Source organism: Oryctolagus cuniculus, chromosome 9 (assembly GCF_964237555.1).
Source record: "Oryctolagus cuniculus chromosome 9, mOryCun1.1, whole genome shotgun sequence".
NCBI classification, from domain to species: domain Eukaryota; kingdom Metazoa; phylum Chordata; class Mammalia; order Lagomorpha; family Leporidae; genus Oryctolagus; species Oryctolagus cuniculus.
In genome coordinates, this window is record NC_091440.1 from 215313 (window position 1) to 239719 (window position 24407).

The 24407-nt window shown below is 58.4% G+C and overlaps 1 protein-coding gene across 3 annotated transcripts in view; it reads left to right on the forward strand.

Annotated features, from left to right (window-relative positions):
• Positions 1 to 24407, forward strand: part of RASA3 (RAS p21 protein activator 3) — a 121727-nt gene that overhangs the window by 32058 nt on the left and 65262 nt on the right. For 2 of the 3 annotated variants that reach the window (XM_070048523.1, XM_070048522.1), the window contains exons 2-3: positions 351 to 468; positions 20475 to 20578. Coding sequence is in view for 1 of the 3 variants with exons in the window: in XM_070048522.1 (XP_069904623.1) it covers positions 351 to 468; positions 20475 to 20578 (222 nt within the window). In the remaining 2 variants the exon portion in view is untranslated. The remainder of the gene's footprint in view (positions 1 to 350; positions 469 to 20474; positions 20579 to 24407) is intronic. The other variant, XM_070048524.1, reaches the window with a different exon arrangement.

Below are 24407 nucleotides of genomic sequence, written 5' to 3' on the forward strand. Positions count from 1 at the left end.
AGAGGGTTGTGATGGCTGCACGGAGTGTGGGTGTGCTCAGTGCCCTCCAGCTGTGCGCTGAGCATGGTGAGGGTGCAAATTCTGTTACATGTTAGGGGGTAGCATGGATAAAGCAGAACAAACAACCCCTCGTCCTGAGGCAGGGGGCTCCAACTTCCTGGTTTGCTTTAGAGGCTGGGTGCCCACCCCTCGGCATTCTCACTAGGATTTTGACTTGGGGTAGTAAGAAAACTGAGACCCAACAGGGAACGGCAGGTGCACTGCAGTGAAGTGGGTCTGGATGTATGCCTGTGGGTGGCCAGGGAACACACGCCCGTGCTGAGCCAATGACACTTGTCATTGCTTTTCAGGTGAAGCCAAAAACCTCCCCTCCTACCCTGGGCCAAACAAGATGAGGGATTGCTACTGCACCGTGAACCTGGACCAGGAAGAGGTGTTCAGGACCAAAATTGTGGAGAAGTCGCTCTGGTAACGTCCTGCTGCTTTTCTCAGCACCACTAAGGGATTCCGAGCGGGGCTTCTCTGCGTCTTCGCGTTGCTCAGTTTGGTTGAGGGAGGAGATTGGCAGGCTCTGTTTTGCAGGGCAGTTGAAGTTCTCTGCTGTCGCAGGGAGCTGGTGCTCAGGGGCCAGGATCTGGGCACAGATGTGGCACTTCCTGCCCACTGGCTGTGCCCGAGCTCCTGCTCCTGAGAGGAGGTGGACGGTGCCAGCTGCCGCCAGGATACGGGCCGAGGGTTTTGAGAGAAGAAAATATTTGGAAAGCTTTATTTTTTAAAGATTTATTTATTGATTTGAAGGACAAAATCACGAAGAGGGGGGGAGAGATAGAGATCTTCATCTGCTGGCTCACTCCCCAGGCATCTGTGGTAGCCAGTGCTGGTCAGGCTGAAGCCAGGAGCTGGGAGCCAGGAGCTTCCTCCAGGTCTTCCATGTGGGTAACAGGGGCCCAAGCTTCTGGACATCCTCTGCTGCCTTTGCTAGGCCATTAACAGGAAGTTGGGTCAGAAGTGGAGCAGCCAGGACGTGAACCAGCACCCATATGGAATGCCGGCTGCAGGTGGCAGCTTTCCCTGCTCTGCCACAGCACCGGACCCTGGAAAGCTTTTTAAAAACTGTAACCGGTTAACTTTGTTGAGAGACAGAGACAGAGGGACAGACAGACAAGGAGAGTTCACTCCCCAAATGCCTGCAAGAGCCAGGCTGAGCTGGGCTGAAGCCTTGAGCCAGGAATTCAATCTGGGCCACCCATGATGGTGGCAGGACCCAACTCCTTTGTACTATCATCTGCTGCCCCTCAGGGTCTGCTTTAGAAGGAAGTGGAACCAGGAACAGAGCCAGAACTCAAACCCAGGCACTCTGATAGGGAATGCAGGAGTCCCAAGCTGTGTCTGACCTGTTAGGGCCAATGCTCAGCCTTGGAAAGCTGGGTTTTATAAACCATCTTCCTTCCAGTTTTCCTTAAGAGGCATAGGTAAGGTGAGCAACAAGGCACAGTCGTCTGAGGTAAGAGAACTTGAGAACGTTTGTGGATAAAATTTGAGAAGAGAAAATGGGCTAAAACAACCACCCACATCTAACAGGCCTTAAAACTGATAGGCTTGCCACATAGCACGTCAGCTCCTACTGGTGCTGGAGTCCGTGCCCAGCATGCCCAGGTGAGGTTGTGCTCGGCCACACTGTGGGAAGTGGTCAGGGTGTGGCAGGTGTGGGAGAGGTAGGCACAGGAAGTGAAGCTCCTCGGAGGGCTGAGTAGTTCCCCTGGGGGTGGGGAGAGAGAAACCAGAGAACTGTGAGGCAACAAAACAGGGTTGGAGACTGGGATGGAGGTTCGGGTGTGGCCAGGCCCTGCAGCTGCTCAGGCAGAGTTGGGGGAGGGGCTAAGGAGGACGCAGCCTCAGCAGGCACCAGCCCCAGCTTTGGGATGCAGGCCTGTGGGCTCCATCCGAGGAGCTATTTTGATTTTGAGAACAGTTTAGGCAGATAAATTATATCCTTGTTTTTCACTCCCCCTAAGTGGGAACAAACAACGTCAACGCTACGTATAGAAAACTGCCGAAGCTTTCCTGCTCTGGGGGTGGGAAACGCATCCTGCGGCCCAGTGAGGCTGGGGTCTACTCTGTGTGTGTGTGTGTGTGTGTGTTTAATTGTATTTGTTTGAAAGGCATAGTGACAGAAAGAAGAAAGGCGGGAGAGAGAGATCTTCCATCTGCTGGTTCACCCCCCAAATAATTACAGTGGCTGGGGCTGAGTGAGGCTGATGCAGGATCCAGGGACTGCATGCTGGTCTTCTGCAAGGGTGACAGGAACTCAAGCACGTGGGCCATTTTCTGCTCCTTTCCCAGGAGCATTAGCTGTGAACTTGAAAGGAAGCAGAGCAGCTGGGATTCGAATCGGCACTTGGATAGGGGATGCTGGCAGTGCAGGCAGTGGCTTCCCTTGCTGTACTACCATGCCATCTCCAGAGCCTTTGAAATTACTGTTAAAAGAACTCAAGACAGGAGTGTGGTCAATACAGCTTTGAGACACTGTCTCCTGGGGCGGAAGATGCTGACAACGAGGAATGGTAACTCTGTGAGGACAATGGAGCGAAAAGTTACAGCTGTGCCCTTGAGGAGACCTCCTGCTGTATCTGCGTAGTCTGAATCGCAGGCTGTGGATCAGGCTCTGCGCAGTGACTGGCATCTTTGTGTAGAGGAAGGGGTCTGTTTGGGACTGTCTTGTAAGTGAGGTGGTGAATAGGGTCCCTGTATCTTCAGTAGTTTTAGATCAGGTTAGAAAAAGGAACCAGAGTTTCTGGTTTTGGGGACTCTAGGAAAAGTGCTTTTGGAGCAGGAAAGAGAGGCTGAAAACTGAGGGCCACAATGGGATGAGGCTGCACCCAGGCCCAGCGTCCACAGGGCACACAGTCAGGGTGAGGCTGCACCCAGGCCCAGTGTCCGCAGGGCACACAGTCAGGGTGAGGCTGCACCCAGCCCCAGCGTCCACAGGGCACAGAGTCAGGGTGAGGCTGCACCCAGCCCCAGCATCCTTGGGGACACAGAAAAGGTGAGGCTGCACCCAGGCCCAGCGTCCACAGGGCACACAGTCAGGGTGAAGCTGCACCCAGGCCCAGCGTCCGAAGGGCACAGAGTCAGGGTGAGGCTGCACCCCGGCCCAGCGTCCACAGGGCACACAGTCAGGGTGAGGCTGCACCTAGGCCCAGCGTCCGCAGGACACACAGTCAGCGTGAGGCTGCACCCCAGGCCCAGCATCCACAGGGCACAGAGTCAGGGTGAGGCTGTACCCAGGCCCAGTGTCTGCAGGGCACACAGTCAGGGTGAGGCTGCACCCCAGGCCCAGCGTCCACAGGGCACACAGTCAGGGTGAGGCTGCACCCAGCCCCAGCGTCCGCAGGGCACACAGTCAGCGTGAGGCTGCACCCCAGGCCCAGCGTCCGAAGGGCACACAGTTAGCGTGAGACTGCACCCAGGCCCATCGTCCACAGGGCACACAGTCAGTGTGAGGCTGCACCCAGGCCCAGCGTCCGCAGGGCATACAGTCAGCGTGAGGCTGCACCCCAGCCCCAGCGTCCGCAGGGCACACAGTCAGGGTGAGGCTGCACCTAGGCCCAGCGTCCGCAGGGCACACAGTCAGGGTGAGGCTGTACCCAGGCCCAGCGTCCACAGGGCACAGAGTCAGGGTGAGGCTGCACCCAGGCCCAGCGTCCACAGGGCACAGAGTCAGGGTGAGGCTGCACCCCGGCCCAGCGTCCACAGGGCACAGAGTCAGGGTGAGGCTGCACCCAGGCCCAGCGTCCACAGGGCACAGAGTCAGGGTGAGGCTGCACCCCGGCCCAGCGTCCACAGGGCACAGAGTCAGGGTGAGGCTGCACCCCGGCCCAGCGTCCACAGGGCACACAGTCAGGGTGAGGCTGCACCCAGGCCCAGCGTCCACAGAGCACACAGTCAGTGTGAGGCTGCACCCAGCCCCAGCGTCCACAGGACACACAGTTAGCGTGAGGCTGCACCCAGGCCCAGCGTCCACAGGGCACAGAGTCAGGGTGAGGCTGCACCCAGGCCCAGCGTCCACAGGGCACACAGTCAGGGTGAGGCTGCACCCCAGGCCCAGCGTCCGAAGGGCACACAGTCAGGGTGAGGCTGCACCCAGGCCCAGCGTCCACAGGGCACAGAGTCAGGGTGAGGCTGCACCCCGGCCCAGCGTCCACAGGGCACAGAGTCAGGGTGAGGCTGCACCCCGGCCCAGCGTCCACAGGGCACACAGTCAGGGTGAGGCTGCACCCCGGCCCAGAGTCCACAGGGCACACAGTCAGCGTGAGGCTGCACCCAGGCCCATCGTCTGCAGGGCGCACAGTCAGGGTGAGGCTGCACCCAGGCCCAGCGTCCACAGGGCACAGAGTCAGGGTGAGGCTGCACCCAGGCCCAGCGTCCACAGGACACACAGTTAGCGTGAGGCTGCACCCAGGCCCAGCGTCCACAGGGCACACAGTCAGGGTGAGGCTGCACCCAGGCCCAGCGTCCACAGGACACACAGTCAGGGTGAGGCTGCACCCCAGGCCCAGCGTCCACAGGGCACACAGTCAGGGTGAGGCTGCACCCCAGGCCCAGCGTCCACAGGGCACACAGTCAGGGTGAGGCTGCACCCCAGGCCCAGCGTCCATAGGGCACACAGTCAGGGTGAGGCTGCACCCAGGCCCAGCGTCCACAGGGCACACAGTCAGGGTGAGGCTGCACCCCGGCCCAGCGTCCACAGGGCACAGAGTCAGGGTGAGGCTGCACCCAGGCCCAGCGTCCACAGGACACACAGTCAGGGTGAGGCTGCACCCCAGGCCCAGCGTCCACAGGGCACACAGTCAGGGTGAGGCTGCACCCCGGCCCAGAGTCCACAGGGCACACAGTCAGCGTGAGGCTGCACCCAGGCCCATCGTCTGCAGGGCGCACAGTCAGGGTGAGGCTGCACCCAGGCCCAGCGTCCACAGGGCACACAGTCAGGGTGAGGCTGCACCCAGGCCCAGCGTCCACAGGGCACACAGTTAGCGTGAGGCTGCACCCAGGCCCAGCGTCCACAGGGCACAGAGTCAGGGTGAGGCTGCACCCAGGCCCAGCGTCCACAGGACACACAGTCAGGGTGAGGCTGCACCCCAGGCCCAGCGTCCACAGGACACACAGTCAGGGTGAGGCTGCACCCCAGGCCCAGCGTCCACAGGGCACACTGTCAGGGTGAGGCTGCACCCCAGGCCCAGCGTCCACAGGGCACACAGTCAGGGTGAGGCTGCACCCCAGGCATAGTCCAGGGTCCTGCTCAGCGAGGCCTGCCCCCAGGATCCTGCTCTGAGCACCCTGCATGAGGCCCATGACCCTTACCCTTCACCAGGCTCTTCCCCGGGTCCTGGTGGAGAGTGGCCTACAGGAGTGGGAGGCCTCAAGGCCGACTGCTGGGTGTCTCTGTGGACCGAGGCCGTTTGGCCAGTGGGCGAGGCAGGCTGCAAAGCTGTGTTTACAGGAAGATTGCTTCTGTTTAAAGTGGTTTGGAATATGCAGACTGACAACATTGTGGGGACTGTGGTAGTGGAGTTACGGCCAGATTTTGTTCTGTACTTTGTATTTAAGTTAAATTAGAAGCTAGAAATTAAAATTAGAAGCTGGAAATTAAAATAGCAACTGCCCTGCTCCAGCCGGGTGAGGTGGAGCTGCGTTCCTGCACAAATTAGAGGCAGTCTCAGAGTCTCTGGGCACCCTTCCTGCTCGGGAGCTGCCAGGGCATCCCGAGTGAACGTGCCAGGTGCATGGGCATCTCCTGCAGGGACACCACACGGGGACGCCTTGCGCAGGGACACTTCGCATGGGTGCCCCTCCTGCAAGGACCTCACGCATGGGGATGCGCTCAAGGGTCGTGTTGGAGAGGGCCAGGTCACCACAGGGCACTGAACCCCTGCTCGCTCTGCAAGGCCTGGGTTGCTCAGGAAATGGTATGGCCAAAGCAAGGGAACTCGGCAGTACCAAAGCTTTGCAGGGCGAGTGAGGCTGCTTGGGAGGAGCTCAGTGTGGGAAAGGACGGTCCTCTCTCAGGGGCTTGTGATGAAAGCCCAGTTGCTGATTTAGAAAACACTGAAGTCGGAATACAAGACTGCCCCGGGAAAGTTCTCTAACTGTTTTATCAACTTTTTAAAAGGTGAAGCTTTAAGAAAGACTTGAGGGCACTAAAAGGCCCCAAGCGGCCCACTCTGCTGGAGTAGGGAACCTACTGTCCCCTCAGTCCTGGGTCCCTTGGCCATCCCACTGCTCACACCTTGAAGGTCTGACGGGGACACCGAGGTGGTCGTTCACTGGGGCAGTTTGCGGAGTGGAGCTCCTGCATTTCCGAGTGGGAGTGTCGTATGTGGTGGCTGCCTGTGTCCATGGAGAAGGTGGCCTGAGATGGATGCCACTGGAGGTGGTGGGCGTGGTCCTGGCAGCACCCCCTGGCTCAGCCCCTCTCACTGCAGGAAGGAGGTGGATAGAGGTCAGCAGAGGGACAGCCTGCACCTGCAAGGTTTGGGCTGTCCCTTCTATGGTCTGCAGGCTTTTCCAGGGAAGGGCAGAGGTTTTCAGGAATTTGGTGATTGCCCAATTTCTGTCCATTTAGGAAGCCTGGGAAATGTCATGGTGTCAGGTGCAATGGAAGTGGGCGTGTTAGCCATGGGAATTCTATTAACAATTAATTAATTCTATTAACAAGGATGTGGGCTCTTTAAAATAATTTTTAAGATTTATTTTATTTATGTGGAAGACAGAGTTACAGAAAGAGAAGGAGGGAGAGACCAAGAGAGGGGCCTTCCATCTGCTGCTTCACTCCCCAAATGACTGCAATGGCAGGGCTTGGGTCAGGCCAAAGCCAGGAGCTTCCTCTGGATCTGCCATGTGGGTGCAGGGGCCCAAGGACTCAGGTCATCCTCTGCTGATTTCCCAGGTGCATCAGCAGGGAGCTGGATCGGTTGTGGAGCAGCTGGGACTCAAAGCTGTGCCTGCATGGGATGCCAGCACTGCAGACAGTGGCCTTTCCGGCTACACCATGGTGCCAGCCAATATAAGGACATTCTAACAGGCGGCAAGACACCATGAGGACACAGCCGGCAGCCACGTTGGATGTTCTATGGGCAGCAGATCTTAGAGGCAGCCCTGGGGGAGGGAGTGAAGACAGAATTCTCTGTCCCCCTCAGACCCGTGACTCTCCCTTTACCCAGCACATGTGTAGGGTGGGCAGAGGTCACTCGTGCAGGATCTGGAGAACCCGGCCAGCTGCGGCCAATGGGTGTGGCAGGGGCCCGCGCTGCCTCCAGGCTTGGTGCCAGTGAGGGTCTGAATGGCAGGGCCCTGGTGGTCCCGTGGTTCTTTGCTACAGGCCTGTGCAGGAGCCCAGTGTCAAACGTGTCTGCCTCTGTCTACACAGCTGCCTGGGTCTGACCTGGCTCCCTCGGAACCTGTCTTTGCGAGAGTCGGTATTTTCCCACCACCAGGGGCAGACCTTGCTTGAACTGGCTCTCGAGGGCCTCTGCTGGTTATCTCAGCCTTGATTTGGTTGCATTTCTTACAGGTGAGCTTTGTGAGGGGCACTTTTCCAGTGGCTTTGTGTGTGCCGGATTTTAATGGTCCTTGTGTGCTTTTCATGAAAGCTTTTATTATTTACGTCTCACCTTGTTTCTGAGACTGGTCTGCTCTGAGTGAGTGCACGAGGGAGGCGGGGAGGTGGTGCAGGTGCACGCCTGGCCGCAGGCTGCTTGGACCTGGGGGTGAGGAAGGTGTCTTCTCTCTGTTTCTTCACGTCCCGTGTCTGGGAGCAGGATCCACATCCAGTGTTGAGAGACAGGTGTGTCCTCCTTCCTTGCAGAGTGTTGACGCAAGGAGCTCTTTGCTCGAGGCCCAGGGATTGGTGGACAGGGAGTGGCACGGGGGTCCTGTTGGTTGTGGAAGCCACCAGGGGCACAGGGCCACCTCTCTGTTTGGGCTCTGCTGCTGCTGCTGCCCCCAGGTCCCGGTAGATTTGGAAGCAGGCTCCCTGGAGGGTGGGCTGTGAGCCGTGGCTTGTACAGCCTCGAGGTGCCTGCTTGTGCTTGATGGCCCCGTGCCTGCGCTGGGTCTTGATTCAGCTCCTCATTTAGCCAGGGGGTCTTCCAGCTTGTTTTCGAGCCACAGGGGCACACCTGTGTCAGAATGTGGCGTTCTCTCTCCGTCACAGGCAGCCCCGGCAGCTGAGGAGTTAGTTCTGCTGCTCTGAACACCCACGCCATGTGTGGCCTCTGCTGGGCAGGCTCTCAGGTGTGTCCAGGCTGCTGCCCAGAGAGATTGTGGGTCTGCCACCCCTCTGGGAGCCCGGGAGCCAGGGAGCCAGGCCCACCTGCAGCTTCTTCCTCAGGCTGGCCACCCTCCCTTTCCTCTCTGGGCTCCTCCCCTACAACCTCTTCCCCCAGGCAGGGCTTCCTGAAGGTTCCAGAGTTTGAAATGTGTGCTGTGACCACTCGGTGTCAGGCGGCGTGGCCCCTCTAGAGAGTTACCGTTTCTGTTACTGTAAGCAGCATAGCTGGACCCTGAATGATCCTGTCAGATTTTAGCTTGTTTGTAAGGACCTGTTGTCCCTCTCCAGGTGTGTGTGTGTGTTTGTGTGTGTGTAGAGGCCAGTGCATGGGGTCCCTCTCCGGGGGTGGGGGGTGGGATGTGTGTGTGTGTGTGTGTGTAGAGGCAGTGCACGGGGTCCCTTTCTGGGGGGTGGGGGGTGGTGTGTGTGTGTGTGTGTGTAGAGGCCAGTGCAAGGGGATCCCTCTCTGGGGGATAGGGGGTGGTGTGTGTGTGTGTGTGTGTGTAGAGGCCAGTGCAAGGGGATCCCTCTCTGGGGCGTGGGGGGTAGTGTGTGTGTGTATGTAGAGGCCAGTGCACGGGGTACCTCTCTGGGGGGTGGGGGGTGGGGTGTGTGTGTACGTGTGTGTGTGTAGAGGCCAGTGCAAGGGGGTCCCTCTCTGGGGCTGTGGGGGTTGATGTGTGTGTGCGTGTGTGTATAGAGGCCAGTGCAGCACAGGGGTCCTTCTCTGGGGGTGGGGGGTAGTGTGTGTGTGTATGTAGAGGCCAGTGCAAAGGGGTCCCTCTCCGGGGGTGGGGGTAGTGTGTGTGTGTAGAGGCAGTGCACGGGGTCCCTTTCTGGGGGGTGGGGGGTGGTGTGTGTGTGTGTGTGTGTGTGTAGAGGCCAGTGCAAGGGGATCCCTCTCTGGGGGATAGGGGGTGGTGTGTGTGTGTGTGTGTGTGTGTGTAGAGGCCAGTGCAAGGGGATCCCTCTCTGGGGCGTGGGGGGTAGTGTGTGTGTGTATGTAGAGGCCAGTGCAAAGGGGTCCCTCTCTGGGGGGTAGGGGGTGGTGTGTGTGTGTGTGTATGTAGAGGCCAGTGCACGGGGTACCTCTCTGGGGGGTGGGGGGTGGTGTGTGTGTGTGTGTGTGTGTGTGTGTGTGTAGAGGCCAGTGCAAGGGGGTCCCTCTCTGGGGCTGTGGGGGTTGATGTGTGTGTGTGTGTGTGTAGAGGTCAGGGCAAAGGGGTCCCTCTCTGGGGGTGGGGTGTGTGTTTGAGTGTGCACTGAGAGGGGTCCCCTGGCCCCAGCATCTGGGTGCCATCTTGGCATCGGCCAGTCTGTACAGGTGGACATGGGCCATTGTACAGTGGGGACACTGAGTCTCGGCAGTGAGGCAACTTCCCACGGGGACTGGTGAGTCTTAGAGCTGGGCAAGGAAGCTTTCCTGGAGCCAGCTTGCTGCTGGCCTGGCCCTGCTGGTCCATGCTAACACTCCAGGTATCCAGTGCACACCTCCGGTGCCTCATGGGTAGAGCTGGGCAGTCCCCACATCCCTGCCTTATCTTTGGGCTGGAGCTGGCCAAGTCCAGGGCCAAACTGTGTCTTACCCTAGCCAGCCCACTTTTCTCACTGAGTCTTTGTGTTTGGTTTGAAAATTCAAATAAACAACCCCACCTAGCTTAAACCACACTGAGGTGTTGTGCACCCGGTCCTGCCAAAACCCAGGGGGAGGGGCAGACAGGAAATTGTGGCCTGAGCTTGGCTTTCCTTTTACCCCAGGAGAAGGTTAGCACTCCAGATGTGTAGGAGCAGTGCCGGTGGTGTTGACATGGTGCTGGCGTGGCACTGGCATGGAGCTGGGCCCTTGGTCTGACAGGGACCTGCGTGTGCGGCTTCCCGCCTCATCCTTCCTGGGTGGTTGATTTCTCCTGCACAGCTGCCCCTTCTCCCAGGACACTTGCTGGGGCACGGTCGGGGTGATGTGTGACAGTTCTGGGGGCTGGGCCCCCGGAGGGGGTTCCACAGTTTAAGAGAGCTGCTAAGGAGCCATGAAGGTTTCTCTCCTGTCCCTGCCTGGTGCTGGGAGGATGGCAGCAGGCTCACAGAGTCCGAGGTTTGCTCCGGCTCAGAACAGGCTGCAGGCTGTCCCAAGCAGGAGTGGCCAGTTATCCTTGGACACGGGCGGTGCAGGCCCCGACTCCCCCCCAGCCCACACCCTCCCCGTCGTACAGTGTTGTTCAGAGGAATTCCGACCCAGCTGTCAGAACTCAGGGCACACAACACATTCTGGAGCCGTGGGGAACTGTCCTGAAGGAGGCTGGCTCCTTTCAGAGAGCCGGTGCTCGGTGCTCGGCCGGGCACTGGGCCTCGTCTCACGCAGGCCAGGCCTCTCTGCTCTCAGCTTTCGGCTCCTCCCTCTACCAAGGCTGCCCCCACTGCTGGGAAGTGGACATTTTTGCTGGAGCCAGCCCTGCCTGTCTTCTCCAGGCTGGCCGTTGCTCGTCGTCACGAGACCAGCAGCGGGTGTGGCGGGGCCGGGGCAGCCACTGGCAGATGCAGGGAAGTGACTCCCGCCCGCCCTTGGCCGACTTCCCCTCGGCGCAGCCCCGCTCTGTTCTCTGCGAGAAGCTGCTGCCTCCTCCCTCGGGAAGGTTCACTTGAGTCTGTGGAGCTTCATCTGAGCGTCTTCAGTAACCACCGGCAAGGAGCGGCTCGGGAGAGGCCTGGTTCTCGGAGGCGGCTCGCTCTTCCTCTCTTTGCAGCGGGTTCTGGACCCCCGTAGCTGGGAGGGGCTGCCTGGCTGGGCATTAATCACGCTTCTGGCACGCTGACCGCAGCCTGGACAAGGCTGTGCCTGTGTGCAGACACCACGGGGCTGGCTGCTAACGGAAGGGGAAGTGCCCAGGGCTGTGTGTCCCCGAGTCCAGCAGAAGGAAGACATTGTCTGCACAGGCCGTGGGAGGCACGGCCCCACGCTCAGCCGGTTTCCTCTTCCTTTAAAAGAACTCAGGCAGGGACAGGCGCTCCTGCTGATGTGAGGAGGGCAGGCAGCTCTCCCTGCCCGACCCTAGGGTGTGGTCCACCCCACCACATGGCCCTGGACTCTGCTGCACATCCAGTGGTTACACCAGGGCCACTTCCTGCCAGTCCTCCTGGCCACCGGTCCTGCCGCGTTCTGCCTGAGAGCTGATGTGGCCAAGGCTCTGGATCTGTCCTGTCTCAGGCATTGTGTTCCAGGGAGCCCAATTCAGAATTGCTGGTCACACATCTTACATGCCACTGATGACAAAGCTGTTAACAAATATGTGGTGTTTTAGTTAAAAAAGGTGTTCTTTGTATGTTGTGAATTAGTGACATTAACAATTCGCAACACAAATTCAGAATTCCCAAGTGGATTAATATCCTGAGTATAAGAATATGAAAAGAGGGATGCTGTAGTAGAAAATAAGCCAAGGGCATTTCAAGAGAAGGTGAAATTCTAACAAGCTTATAAATTTACACTTGGGATGCCAGCATCCCACAGTGCAATGCCTGGGTTCAAGTCTCGGCTCTTCCCTATTCTAGCTCCCTGCTAATATTGACCCTGGGACACAGCGTGGTGGCTCAAGCAGCTGGGTCCCTGCTACCCGCATGGGAGACCCGAATGGAGTTCCCAGCCCAAGCTTCAGCTGGCCCAGTACTGGCTATTCTGGGCATTTAGGGAGGGAACCATGGTTGGAAGATCTCTCTCTGCCTTTGAAACAGGTAATAGTGATAAATAAAATTTGCACATTGATGTCGGATACCCAACCTCAGCAGGATTTCAAAAACTTTGAATTAAATAGTTTTTTTTTGCAATGAATTTTTCAAAGTTTAAAAGTTTTCACAAGACCGAGTGTGTATGGGGTGCCAGTAGGTCAGTAGTCAGAGCTTGGCTGAGGCCTTACATGGTGGGCTCTTCCCCCATAAGCAGCACCCCTGGGGGTCTCCTCTGGGAGTGGTCAGTCGGCTGCACCCACAAGGACGTTCGTTCCAGGGTGGTTTGTGCCTGTGGAAGGTGGGAGCGGCAGGGGTCTGTGTCGTTGGCGTGTTTTGATGTAGTCTGATGTGGGATGGACAAGCTGACTGAAGGCAGGGTGCGTTCTGCGATCCCACTTGCATTTTGAAAGACAGGTGTGCGTATCTACACGAACACCTGTTTCTTCTTGTACGTGGCTGCCATAGGAAAAGCAGGTGGGGGGGTGGGGGAGGGCGCGTGTCCTCTGCATTCCTTCCTGACTTCTCTGTGTGTCTGCGAGATGTTTTGGTTTTTAGACAGTAGCCTTGGCTGTGTAGCTGCTCTACCTTGTCATGTGCTGTGGCTTTACTGTGCTGCTCTCAGGGTGGGAATGTCACCTCCCCCTTACCCTTCCTGGCCTGCATCCCACGGGGGGTGCCGTGCTTTCTGTGGAACGTGCACACTGGGAGGGAACGGCTGGGTCTCATGGGCACCACGAGGAGTGCTGCTGTGTGCGGCACGGCCACAAGCTTCCACAGTGCTCCGGGCTGTGCCTCCCCCACCCCCTCATGGCCGCAGCTCCTCTTCCTCCTCCTCCTCACAGATGCGTGCATGGGCTTTGTCAGCCATCTCCATGGGTCTGATCTTGCCTTTACGACTGAAGCTTCCTCCTCGATAGATTTTTGTTCTTCAAAGCAAAAGCAGCCTCTTACTTTAAGTTAAAGTAAAAGGAAGCCTTCTCTCCAATGAACGTGTCCTTAAAAAGCAAACAAAGTTCAGGTTGTAAAGGAGAAGACACAGGCAAGTTACAGAAATTGGCACATGCATCTAATTATGAGCAAACTCATGGAACCAGATGTGTGGGGGCGGGCAGAGGACCAGGAATGGTGGGGGAAGGTAGGGCCTGAGTGATGCACCCTGGCCGGTGCCCCGTGTGCACTGACGCGTCCAGTCCCTGGATCCCTGCTTGTCACCTTCCCAGCACTGTTCACCAGGTGCCCGAGTGGGAGGCCTCTCTGTGTCTTGCCAGCTCCCAGATGAAGCTGCCTCTACAGAAAGCACAGGCAGGCACTGTGGGTGCTGGGCCGGGGACAGGGAGCCCTCAGCTCTGCAGGAAGCGCAGGCAGGCACTGTGGGTGCTGGGCCGGGGACATGGAGCCCTCAGGGAAGCCCCCGTTACAGCCATGGGCAGTAAGGGCTCAGGCTCTGCTTTCCATGGAGGCCCCAGACCCGGCCCCTGTGTGGACTTCTGGTGTCCTCTCGGTTAACCCAGCGCCCCGCAGGGTCCTGTGGGGGTGAGGCATTGACGAAGAAGGATCTGGGGTAGCTGCCTGTTTTGCTGGCATTTCCAGAAGTACTTGCCACTGGAAAGATGCAAAATAAATAATTTTTAAAATGCTGTTAAATGAGCAGTTACTGGGTGAGGCCCAGAAGTGATTTTGGATTCTGTGGGCCTGTGCCTCAGGGCTCACCCTCCAGCAGCTTGAAGTGACTCTTGTGGCCCCAGGACTTTGGGGTCCAGGTCAGAGCAGGGCCTCTGTTTCGCCTTTCAGGCCAAGGCGCAGCCCTGCAGGTGTGGTGACCCCCGAAGAAGTAAAGCCCTGCAGGTGTGGTGGCCCCCGAGGAGGTGCAGCCCTGCAGGTGTGGTGGCCCCCGATGAGGTGCAGCCCTGCAGGTGTGGTGGCCCCTGAGGAGGTGCAGCCCTGCAGGTGTGGGCAGCCCTGCAGGTGTGGTGGCCCCTACAGAGGTGCAGCCCTGCAGGTGTGGGCAGCCCTGCAGGTGTGGTGGCCCCTGAGAAGGTGCAGCCCTGCGGGTGTGGTGGTCCCTGAGAAGGTGCAGCCCTGCAGGTGTGGTGGCCCCCGAGGGGGTGCAGCCCTGAAGGTGTGGTGGCCCCTGAGAAGGTGCAGCCCTGCAGGTGTGGTGGCTCCCGAGGGGGTGCAGCCCTGCAGGTGTGGGTGGCCCCTGAGAAGGTGCAGCCCTGCAGGTGTGGTGGCCCCTGAGGAGGTGCAGCCCTGCAGGTGTGGGCAGCCCTGCAGGTGTGGTGGCCCCTACAGAGGTGCAGCCCTGCAGGTGTGGGCAGCCCTGCAGGTGTGGTGGCCCCTGAGAAGGTGCAGCCCTGCGGGTGTGGTGGTCCCTGAGAAGGTGCAGCCCTGCAGGTGTGGTGGCCCCCGAGGGGGTGCAGCCCTGAAGGTGTGGTGGCCCCCGAGGAGGTGCAACCCTACAGGTATGGGCAGCCCTGCAGGTGTGGGTGGCCCTGCAGGTGTGGGCGGCCCTGCAGGTGTGGGCAGCCCTGCAGGTGTGGTGGCCCCCGAGGAGGTGCAGACCTGCAGGTGTGGGCAGCCCTGCAGGTGTGGTGGCCCCTGAGAAGGTTCGGCCCTGCAGGCGTGGTGGCCCCTGAGGAGGTGCAGCCCTGCAGGTGTGAGTGGCCCTGCAGGTGTGGTGGCCCCTGTGGAGATGCAGCCCTGCAGATGTGGGCGGCCCTGCAGGTGTGGTGGCCCCTGAGAAGGTGCAGCCCTGCAGTTGTGGCCCTGCAGGTGTGGTGGCCCCTACGGAGGTGCAGCCCTGCAGGTGTGGGCGGCCCTGCGGGTGTGGTGGCCCCTGAGGAGGTGCAGCCCTGCAGGTGTGGGCGGCCCTGCAGGTGTGGTGGCCCCCGAGGAGGTGCAGCCCTGCAGGTGTGGGTGGCCCTGCAGGTGTGGTAGTCCCCGAGGAGGTGCAGCCCTGCAGGTGGAGGTGAACACACAAGGTTCCTTGCTCTCTGGGGCTGCACTGTGGACGCCAGGTCTCCAGAGGGTTCAGAGAAGTTTCTAGAAGAGAGTCTTGGCCCTCAGCTCCCAGCTGCTGCCACGTTTTGCTCTTGCTGGGATGTGTGTTCCAAAGAACTCTTGCTCATAAAAAGTGTTGCTGCCCAGCCCTGCTGAGTGGCCCTGGCTCAGCCTTGCCCATGGTGCCCTCAGACTGTCCGTTAAGGGTGAAGGAGATGCGGTCTCACCCTGGGTGGAGCAGGGTTCTGACCTTCAAAGGGACACAGCCCCAGCACAGCCCCACAGAACTTTCTAGAAAACTGGAAGCGGCATCTGCTCTGTGCAGCTTGGTGGCTGCTGGTCACACGTGGCTGTGAGCTGAGAAGCTGAAGTCTGAATCCCTGTGTACAGAACTGGCCCCTTGTTGGAAAGCACACGTGGCTGTGAGCTGAGAAGCTGAAGTCTGAATCCCTGTGTACAGAACTGGCCCCTTGTTGGAAAGCACACGTGGCTGTGAGCTGAGAAGCTGAAGTCTGAATCCCTGTGTACAGAACTGGCCCCTTGTTGGAAAGCACACGTGGCTGTGAGCTGAGGAGCTGAAGTCTGAATCCCTGTGCACAGAACTGGCCCCTTGTTGGAAAGCACACGTGGCTGTGAGCTGAGAAGCTGAAGTCTGAATCCCTGTGTACAGAACTGGCCCCTTGTTGGAAAGCACACGTGGCTGTGAGCTGAGGAGCTGAAGTCTGAATCCCTGTGCACAGAACTGGCCCCTTGTTGGAAAGCACACGTGGCTGTGAGCTGAGGAGCTGAAGTCTGAATCCCTGTGCACAGAACTGGCCCCTTGTTGGAAAGCACACGTGGCTGTGAGCTGAGGAGCTGAAGTCTGAATCCCTGTGCACAGAACTGGCCCCTTGTTGGAAAGCACACGTGGCTGTGAGCTGAGGAGCTGAAGTCTGAATCCCTGTGCACAGAACTGGCCCCCTTGTTGGAAAGCACAGACCTGACGAACAGAGCGTCTGGCGTGCATGCAGGTCCTGTGAGCAGTGAGCTTCCTGCCTTCGCCAGGGCTGCTTCCCAGTCGCTGGTGCACAGCAGTGGTGGCGTGGTCTCAACAAATGCATGCAGAGAGTCCACGGCCTGGAGCACCCCTGGTGGTGTGTATGTCCCTGTGGCTGGATGTTTGCAGGACAAACCTGCCTCTGTCTGCCCCTCACTCCCCGTCACACCAGTGGGGTAGCCACTGGTTCTGGGTGCATGACTCTGGTGCAGGGGCAGGCAGACACATATGTCTGGGTGGTGACACTGGTCATCCCTTCCATGGCCTCAGCCAGGCCTTGCTGTGCTTCGGACATTAGGGATGCAGGTGTACATGGTATGTGCATGGTCATGTGTTGTACATTGGAGGCAAAAGTGTATGTAGCATGTGTGTGGCTGTTAGAGACACGGGTGTAAATGGCATGTATGTGGTTGTTAGAGACGCAAGTGTCCACAGAGTGTGCATAGCTGTGTGTTGTGTGTGAAGAGACGTGCCCACAGCGTGTATGTGGATGTATGTTTTATGTAAAGAGTCATGTCCACAGCATGTACCTGGCTGTGTGTTGTATGTGAAGAGACGTGCCCACTGCATGTGGTGGCTGTGTATTGTATGTGAAGAGATGTGCCCACAGCGTGTTGTATGTTAGTGACACAGATGCCCGCATGTGTTTGGCTTTCACCTCCTCCCTCAGGCCTCAGGAAAGGGTCTCTGACGCAGACAAGCGCATGTGCCCAGGAAAGCTGGTGACACTGAGTCCCCCTGTCCTCAGCTCCCTGGTCTGGGTGTGGTGGGCAGGAAGCTTCATGGGTTCAGTTCATGGAATCCTCGTCGGATTTTCAGTTGTCCCAGAGGGAGGGGCAGCCTCTGGTCACATCCCTGGCTTCCTTTGAAGATACTTGCGTTCTTCCGGAAGTGTCCTAAGGGCTCAGGCTGAGGTCGGTCTTTGGTTTGGGGCAAGACCTCCTTGTGGGGAATGGCTGCCTCCTCCGGGAGTGTCCACTCTCCAGGAGTCTCTTTTCATGCCTTACAAAGGAGCGGTGGCTCCTTTGGACCTTGGCCCCTCCAGCCCTTCCCTGAAGGTCTCAAGGGCTCCCTGAAGCTGAGGGCAGAGCCCCGACCACCGGCCCAGCCCCTTCCTTCTCTGAAGCTGAGGGCAGAGCCCCGACCGCCGGCCCAGCCCCTTCCTTCTCTGAAGCTGAGGGCAGAGCCCGACCACCGGCCCAGCCCCTTCCTTCCCTGCCCCCTGCCTGCCTCGGGGCCTGTGCGCCAGCTGCTGCTGGGAGGCATCTCCTGCAGCTCAGCTCGACGCCTCCTCCTCCGCGTGGCCTCCGCCCCTGCCGTGTGAGCAGCGTGCTGATGCACAAGGCCCTTTCGTGTCCCTGTCACGGGACTTCAGGGTTCCTGGATCTCCCTGTGCAGCGGCGATGTGAGGCCTGGCCCACGTAGGGGCTCAGGGTGTAAACCCAGGCGTTCTTTTGCTGACCCCCATTTCTGGAGGACTTGAGATGACTTAGAGGAGACAACGTTAAGTAGTAGAATTTAAACAGTGAACTGCAAAACGGGAGAACGTGTTCAAACGGTGACGTCAGGTGTAAGAGAGCAGCCTCACCATCCCCCGCCTTCCAGCACAGCTCTGGCTCTGAGGCATCCGTTGCTGATGCAGGTGGTGGACTTCGGGCTCACTGGGAGCCTCCCAGCCTTCGGGAGCGGATGGAACTCTTCTGAGCACCCAGACCCCAGAAGAGTTCCACACGGGGCAGCCTGAGAGGGCGGGTACTTGGACAACGTGCAGGAGTGAGGTTCCCAAAGCTGTTTCTCAGGATGTCCGTGGTGGAGACGGCGTGTGGCACAGGGCTTTGCATCCGGATCAGAGTGCCTGAGATTGAGTCCTGCATCCATTTCAGATCCAGCTCCCTTTATGCTGTGCACCTGGGAGGCAGCGGGTGACGGCTTACATACCTTGGTCCTGGCCACCCACGCGAGAAACCTGGGTGGAGGTCCTGCCTCCTGGGTTCAGCTTTTGTAGGCATTTAAGGAGTGAACCAGTGAAGATGTCTTTCTCTCTCTGTCACTGTGCCTTTTGAACAAACACAATAAATTTTTTAAAAGTCCACAGCGTGGCTTTGGCCACAAGTCTAAGGACACAGTGTCCAGTGCTGCATGGGGCCCTGTGGGAGTCATTTGTCTAGATGGGACCATGCTCAGCACTGAGGGGCCCAGGGGAGGCCTTGGGGGGAAGCTGCTGGGGGGCACATGGGAGGACTGGAGGAGCCCCAGTGATGTCGACGCCTTCAGTGGAAGCTGGGGTGCCTGAGAGGTACACATAAACTAGACACTGTGTGTGAAGAGAGAGAAGCTTCCGAAAGAGGCAGCTATGAGGGACCTTGAGCCCCGTGAACCATTGCAATGATATCTGAAGGCGGGTGACACCTGGAAGTGGGTGACAAAGACAGCAGAAAACACCTCCCTGACTACGCCAGACATGAGAGTGAGGTGGGCTGGACGTGAGACTGGCAGCAGCCATCCGCTATGCCCGTGCCATGCGGTTCTAGGGAGGTGGTGAGGGTCTGCACACAGAGCCCAAGCCCAGCAGGGGCCTGGCCAAGGGAGCTCTGGCGGTTTGCATCCTGACCTGTGGATCTGTGCTGGGCCCCAGAGTGGCCTCCTACTGTCCAGACACTGAGTCCAGCTCCTTTTGGGGTTCCTCCTTTTGTGTCCCCTGCCAGGGGACACGGGACTCGGTCCACGTGAAGTACCACACACACCTGCACCTGTGGGCTCATGCCCATGGACACACACATGTACACAGGCACACACACACACACACAGTGATGGTGACATTTTTTGTGCTGGTTGGACATTTGGTGAGGCATCTGTTCAGATCTTGCCCATTTTAATGGACTTGTTTGTCATCTTGCTGTTGAGTTGTGTGAATTCTATGTGTTCCAGACATGAGTCCTGTCTATAACTGGTGTGCACACATTCCCCCTCAGCTACCTCACCACTTTCCTGCTGGAATAGAGCATATTGATTTTAAATGTTGTTGGTTTTGGTGAAGTCTGATTTACTAACGTCTTTTGGCAGCTGTGCTCTGGGTGTTGTGTTAATCTGCTTTCACTTCAGCTGAAACCCCCAAGAGGAGTTTCTTTAGAAAAGGCTTATTTCATTTCACAGCGGAGGTCACAGGAGCAGGCAGCCCCATGGTGGCTTGGTGGGGTGGCAGCACTGGGCACATCGTGAGCCAGAGGAGAGCACCTAGGCTGAGCTTGAGCTGAAAGACTCAGGCCTCTGGAGAACCTGTCCTGAGGGCCTCCCCCAGTGACCTGAAGACCTGCCACTGGCCCCACCTCTCAGACACCACACTGGGTGGAGTCTCACCCTTAACCCATCAGCTGCTGAGGGCCTCCCCCAGTGACCTGAAGACCTGCCACTGGCCCCACCTCTCAGACACCACACTGGGTGGAGTCTCACCCTTAACCCATCAGCTGCTGACCCAGGACTCCAGAGAAGACCGCTGCACGCTCTACCCCAGCAGGAGATCTTCACCCCGCTCCAGGTTACAGATTTATTCCTGTGTCTTCTGAGAGCTTTGTGGGTTAGCTCTTCCGTGTAGGTGTGTGGTCTGTTTCGAGTTGACTTTTGTGTAGGCTGAGGATGAGACCTGAGTATTTCCTGGCGTAGGGATGCCCCTGGCAAGCATGGTGTCTTCCTGTTGCTTTCATCTTGTAGGTATCTTCTCTGGGACCTTAGCCCTAGTCCGCATGAAGGCGGAATTCTGCCCACCTCTTCCAGTCTGACCTGCCCAGATCCGAGGCTCTGAGTCTTGCTGGTGGTGGGAACAGCGAGGCCTCCTTCCCCAGACGGTCACAGTCCTGGAGTGCCTGTGCTAGGATTGGGAATGGTTTCACTGGTGACCACAGACCATGCTGTGCTCGGCAACTTTGCTCACTGCCACCAAGCCATGTACAGGGTCTGTTGGTCCTTCATGACAGACCTGTAAGAACAATGCTGGCAACTCCAGAGACCCTTCACAGTCTGCTTCCTACTGAGTTCATCTCGTGTCTCCTGAGTGGTACCTGACAAATGGCACAGGTGTTTCCATGGACCCTTGGCTCAAGTACTTGGTCCCCTGCCACCCATGTGAATGAACCAGTTGGGTTCTGGGTTCCTGGCTGTTGCAGGCATCTGGGGAGTGAACCAGCAGTGGTAGATCTTTTTCTCTGTCTGTCTGTCTGTCTGTCTCTACTTCTCAAATAAAAACAAAAGGAAAACTGAGAGGTCACACTTGGTACCTTAGGCAGGGCTCCCTGTGAGGCCTGTGTGTGCTGGAAAGCTGGGCTGGCTACAATGTATGAGGACACGAGTGGGTCTGAGGTTGCGTGCAGCTCTGACAAACGCGTTCTTGTTTTCCAGCCCCTTTTATGGAGAGGACTTTTACTGTGAAATTCCTCGGAGTTTCCGCTACCTGTCGTTTTACATCTTCGACCGGGACGTTTTCCGGAGGGATTCCATCATAGGTAGGTGCCGAGACAGCTGTCTTGTTCATCCTCTCTGCCTCTTGAGCAGGATCTCATCCCGGTAGAGGTGGGGAGTGTCTCCCAGGGCGTCTCCCTTTTCTGAGTCATGGGAGATGCTAGCACTGTCTGGGGTGGTGCTGAGTGGACGGGGCAGCCTGTAGAGGAAGGCCTGGTCAGCTGCTGGCCTGTCTGGGCGTCTCCCCACCAGTGGCCACCTGTCATTGTCGCATGCCAGAGTCCACACACACAGGGTACAGCCCTGTGAGGCAAAGGCAAAGCACCTCCCAGCTATCCCAGGTGACATCGTTGTCACCGGGGCTGCCTCCCAGGCTCTGCCTGTAGCCCTTTGAGTGGCCATGGTGTCCCCTCCTCTTCACTGAGCCTGTCACCGATTCCAGCCCCTGCTTCCTCGTGGGAGCCACTGAGGCCTCTGAGCCTCAGTCTTTAAGGGGGTAGTGGTAACTTATTTCCCCCAGGAGACTGTGGGGATCAGAGGCGGACAGGACAGGCCCATGGGATGGTTTCTGTTTGGTCCCAAATGTGTTTGTTGTTTGGAGAGGCCCAGTGTGTCCCAGGAGGCAGAGGTTGGAGGGAGGAGCAACAGAGTACAGGAGCCCCTGAGCCTAGCAAGGGAGCAGAGGAGCCTTGTTGGCCTGAGGAAGTATCTCAAGCCCTGTGAGCTGAGGAAATCCCAGGTGGGTAGCAATGAAGTCACTCAGAGGGGAGGAACTGCACAGGCCCTGTGGGAACTCCCACCACGGGGGCTGCCAGGAGGAGGGGACACACAGAGGCTGGAGTGCAACAAGTCAGGGTGACTGAGAGCTCCCAGCCACTGCTCACCAGAAATACATGCGTGTTCCTCACACCTGCCTCACACTGGCTCCTCACACTCAGAACACTCGTGGGTCATGCATAAATCACAAGTGCTCCTTACATCAATCTCACATGCACTGCTCATACCAACTCGCAGAAGCTTCTCACGCCCAACTCACACACGCTCCTCACACCCAGTTCACACATGCACCTCACATCCACCTCACATAAGCTTCTCACGCCCAACTCACACACGCTCCTCACACCCAGTTCACACATGCACCTCACATCCACCTCTCATAAGCTTCTCACGCCCAACTCACACACGCTCCTCACACCCAACTTACTATACTTTTCACACCCAATTTACATCTCCCTCACATGTGCTCTTCACATTCAGCTCACACATGCACTTTAAACCCAGTTCATGCATGCACCTCATATCCACCTCACATAGGCTTCCACGCCCAACTCACACATGCTCCTCCCACCCAACTTACTATACTTTTCACACCCAATTTACATCCACCTCACACATGCACCTCACATTCACCTCACACACTCCTCATTTTGATCTCACATGTGCTTCTCATGCCTAATTCATATGTGTTCCTTACACCCAACTCACTTGGGCTCCTCACACATGCCTTATAGCAAACTCACACACCCTCCTCACACCTACCTGACTACCCTCCTAACACCCAACTTACACATGTACCTCACATCTATCTCACGTGAGCTCTTCACACGTAACTCACACATGCACCGCACACACAACTCACACACGTGCCTCACATCCACCTACACGCAGTCCTCACATCACTCTCACACATGCTTCTCACACCCAAGTCACTTGGGCTTCTCACATCCAACTCACACGCTCCTCACACACAGTTCATGCCTGCTCCTCAGACTCAGTGCACACTGACTACTGACACCCAGCTCACACTTGCTGCTCCCACCCAACCTGACTCTTCACACTCCAGGCTGTCTGCACACACTACCGTGTCTCTGGCCAGCTTCCCTTGAGGGCGCCAGATGCTTGTGGACAAGGGCCTTGAGTTTTCGTTTGTGCCCAGCCAACAGTATTGACTGCCATGCTGTGTGGTGAATATGAGCAAACTGGTTTTCTTATAATGACATATGGAGCCAGCCTGACCCTGGGACTTGATGGAGGGTTATACAACAGAAGGAGGGAGGGGGACATTGTCCTGACCAGATCCCTGTGACAGAGCAGGGAGGGGACACCGTGCTGACCAGGTCCCTGTGACAGAGCAGGGAGGGGACACCGTGCTGACCAGGTCCCTGTGACAGAAGCAGGGAGGGGACACCATGCTGACCAGGTCCCTGTGACAGAGCAGGGAGGGGACACCGTGCTGACCAGGTCCCTGTGACAGAAGCAGGGAGGGGACACCGTGCTGACCAGGTCCCTGTGACAGAGCAGGGAGGGGACACCGTGCTGACCAGGTCCCTGTGACAGCAGCAGGGAGGGGACACCATGCTGACCAGGTCCCTGTGACAGAAGCAGGGAGGGGACACCGTGCTGACCAGGTCCCTGTGACAGAAGCAGGGAGGGGACACCGTGCTGACCAGGTCCCTGTGACAGAAGCAGGGAGGGGACACCATGCTGACCAGGTCCCTGTGACAGAAGCAGGGAGGGGACGCCGTGCTGACCAGGTCCCTGTGACAGAAGCAGGGAGGGGACACCGTGCTGACCAGGTCCCTGTGACAGAAGCAGGGAGGGGACACCGTGCTGACCAGGTCCCTGTGACAGAAGCAGGGAGGGGACGCTGCGCTGACCAGGTCCCTGTGACAGAGCAGGGAGGGGACGCCGTGCTGACCAGGTCCCTGTGACAGCAGCAGGGAGGGGACACCATGCTGACCAGGTCCCTGTGACAGAGCAGGGAGGGGACACCATGCTGACCAGGTCCCTGTGACAGAAGCAGGGAGGGGACGCTGCGCTGACCAGGTCCCTGTGACAGAGCAGGGAGGGGACACCATGCTGACCAGGTCCCTGTGACAGAAGCAGGGAGGGGACACTGCGCTGACCAGGTCCCTGTGACAGAAGCAGGGAGGGGACACCGTGCTGACCAGGTCCCTGTGACAGAAGCAGGGAGGGGACACCATGCTGACCAGGTCCCTGTGACAGAGCAGGGAGGGGACACCGTGCTGACCAGGTCCCTGTGACAGAAGCAGGGAGGGGACACCGTGCTGACCAGGTCCCTGTGACAGAAGCAGGGAGGGGACACCGTGCTGACCAGGTCCCTGTGACAGAAGCAGGGAGGGGACACCGTGCTGACCAGGTCCCTGTGACAGAGCAGGGAGGGGGACACCATGCTGACCAGGTCCCTGTGACAGAGCAGGGAGGGGACGCTGTGCTGACCAGGTCCCTGTGACAGAAGCAGGGAGGGGACACCGTGCTGACCAGGTCCCTGTGACAGAAGCAGGGAGGGGACACCGTGCTGACCAGGTCCCTGTGACAGAAGCAGGGAGGGGACGCCGTGCTGACCAGGTCCCTGTGACAGAAGCAGGGAGGGGACACCATGCTGACCAGGTCCCTGTGACAGAGCAGGGAGGGGACGCCGTGCTGACCAGGTCCCTGTGACAGAAGCAGGGAGGGGACACCATGCTGACCAGGTCCCTGTGACAGAAGCAGGGAGGGGACACCATGCTGACCAGGTCCCTGTGACAGAAGCAGGGAGGGGACACCATGCTGACCAGGTCCCTGTGACAGAAGCAGGGAGGGGACGCCGTGCTGACCAGGTCCCTGTGACAGAAGCAGGGAGGGGACGCCGTGCTGACCAGGTCCCTGTGACAGAAGCAGGGAGGGGACACCATGCTGACCAGGTCCCTGTGACAGAAGCAGGGAGGGGACACCATGCTGACCAGGTCCCTGTGACAGAAGCAGGGAGGGGACGCCATGCTGACCAGGTCCCTGTGACAGAAGCAGGGAGGGGACGCCGTGCTGACCAGGTCCCTGTGACAGAAGCAGGGAGGGGACGCTGTGCTGACCAGG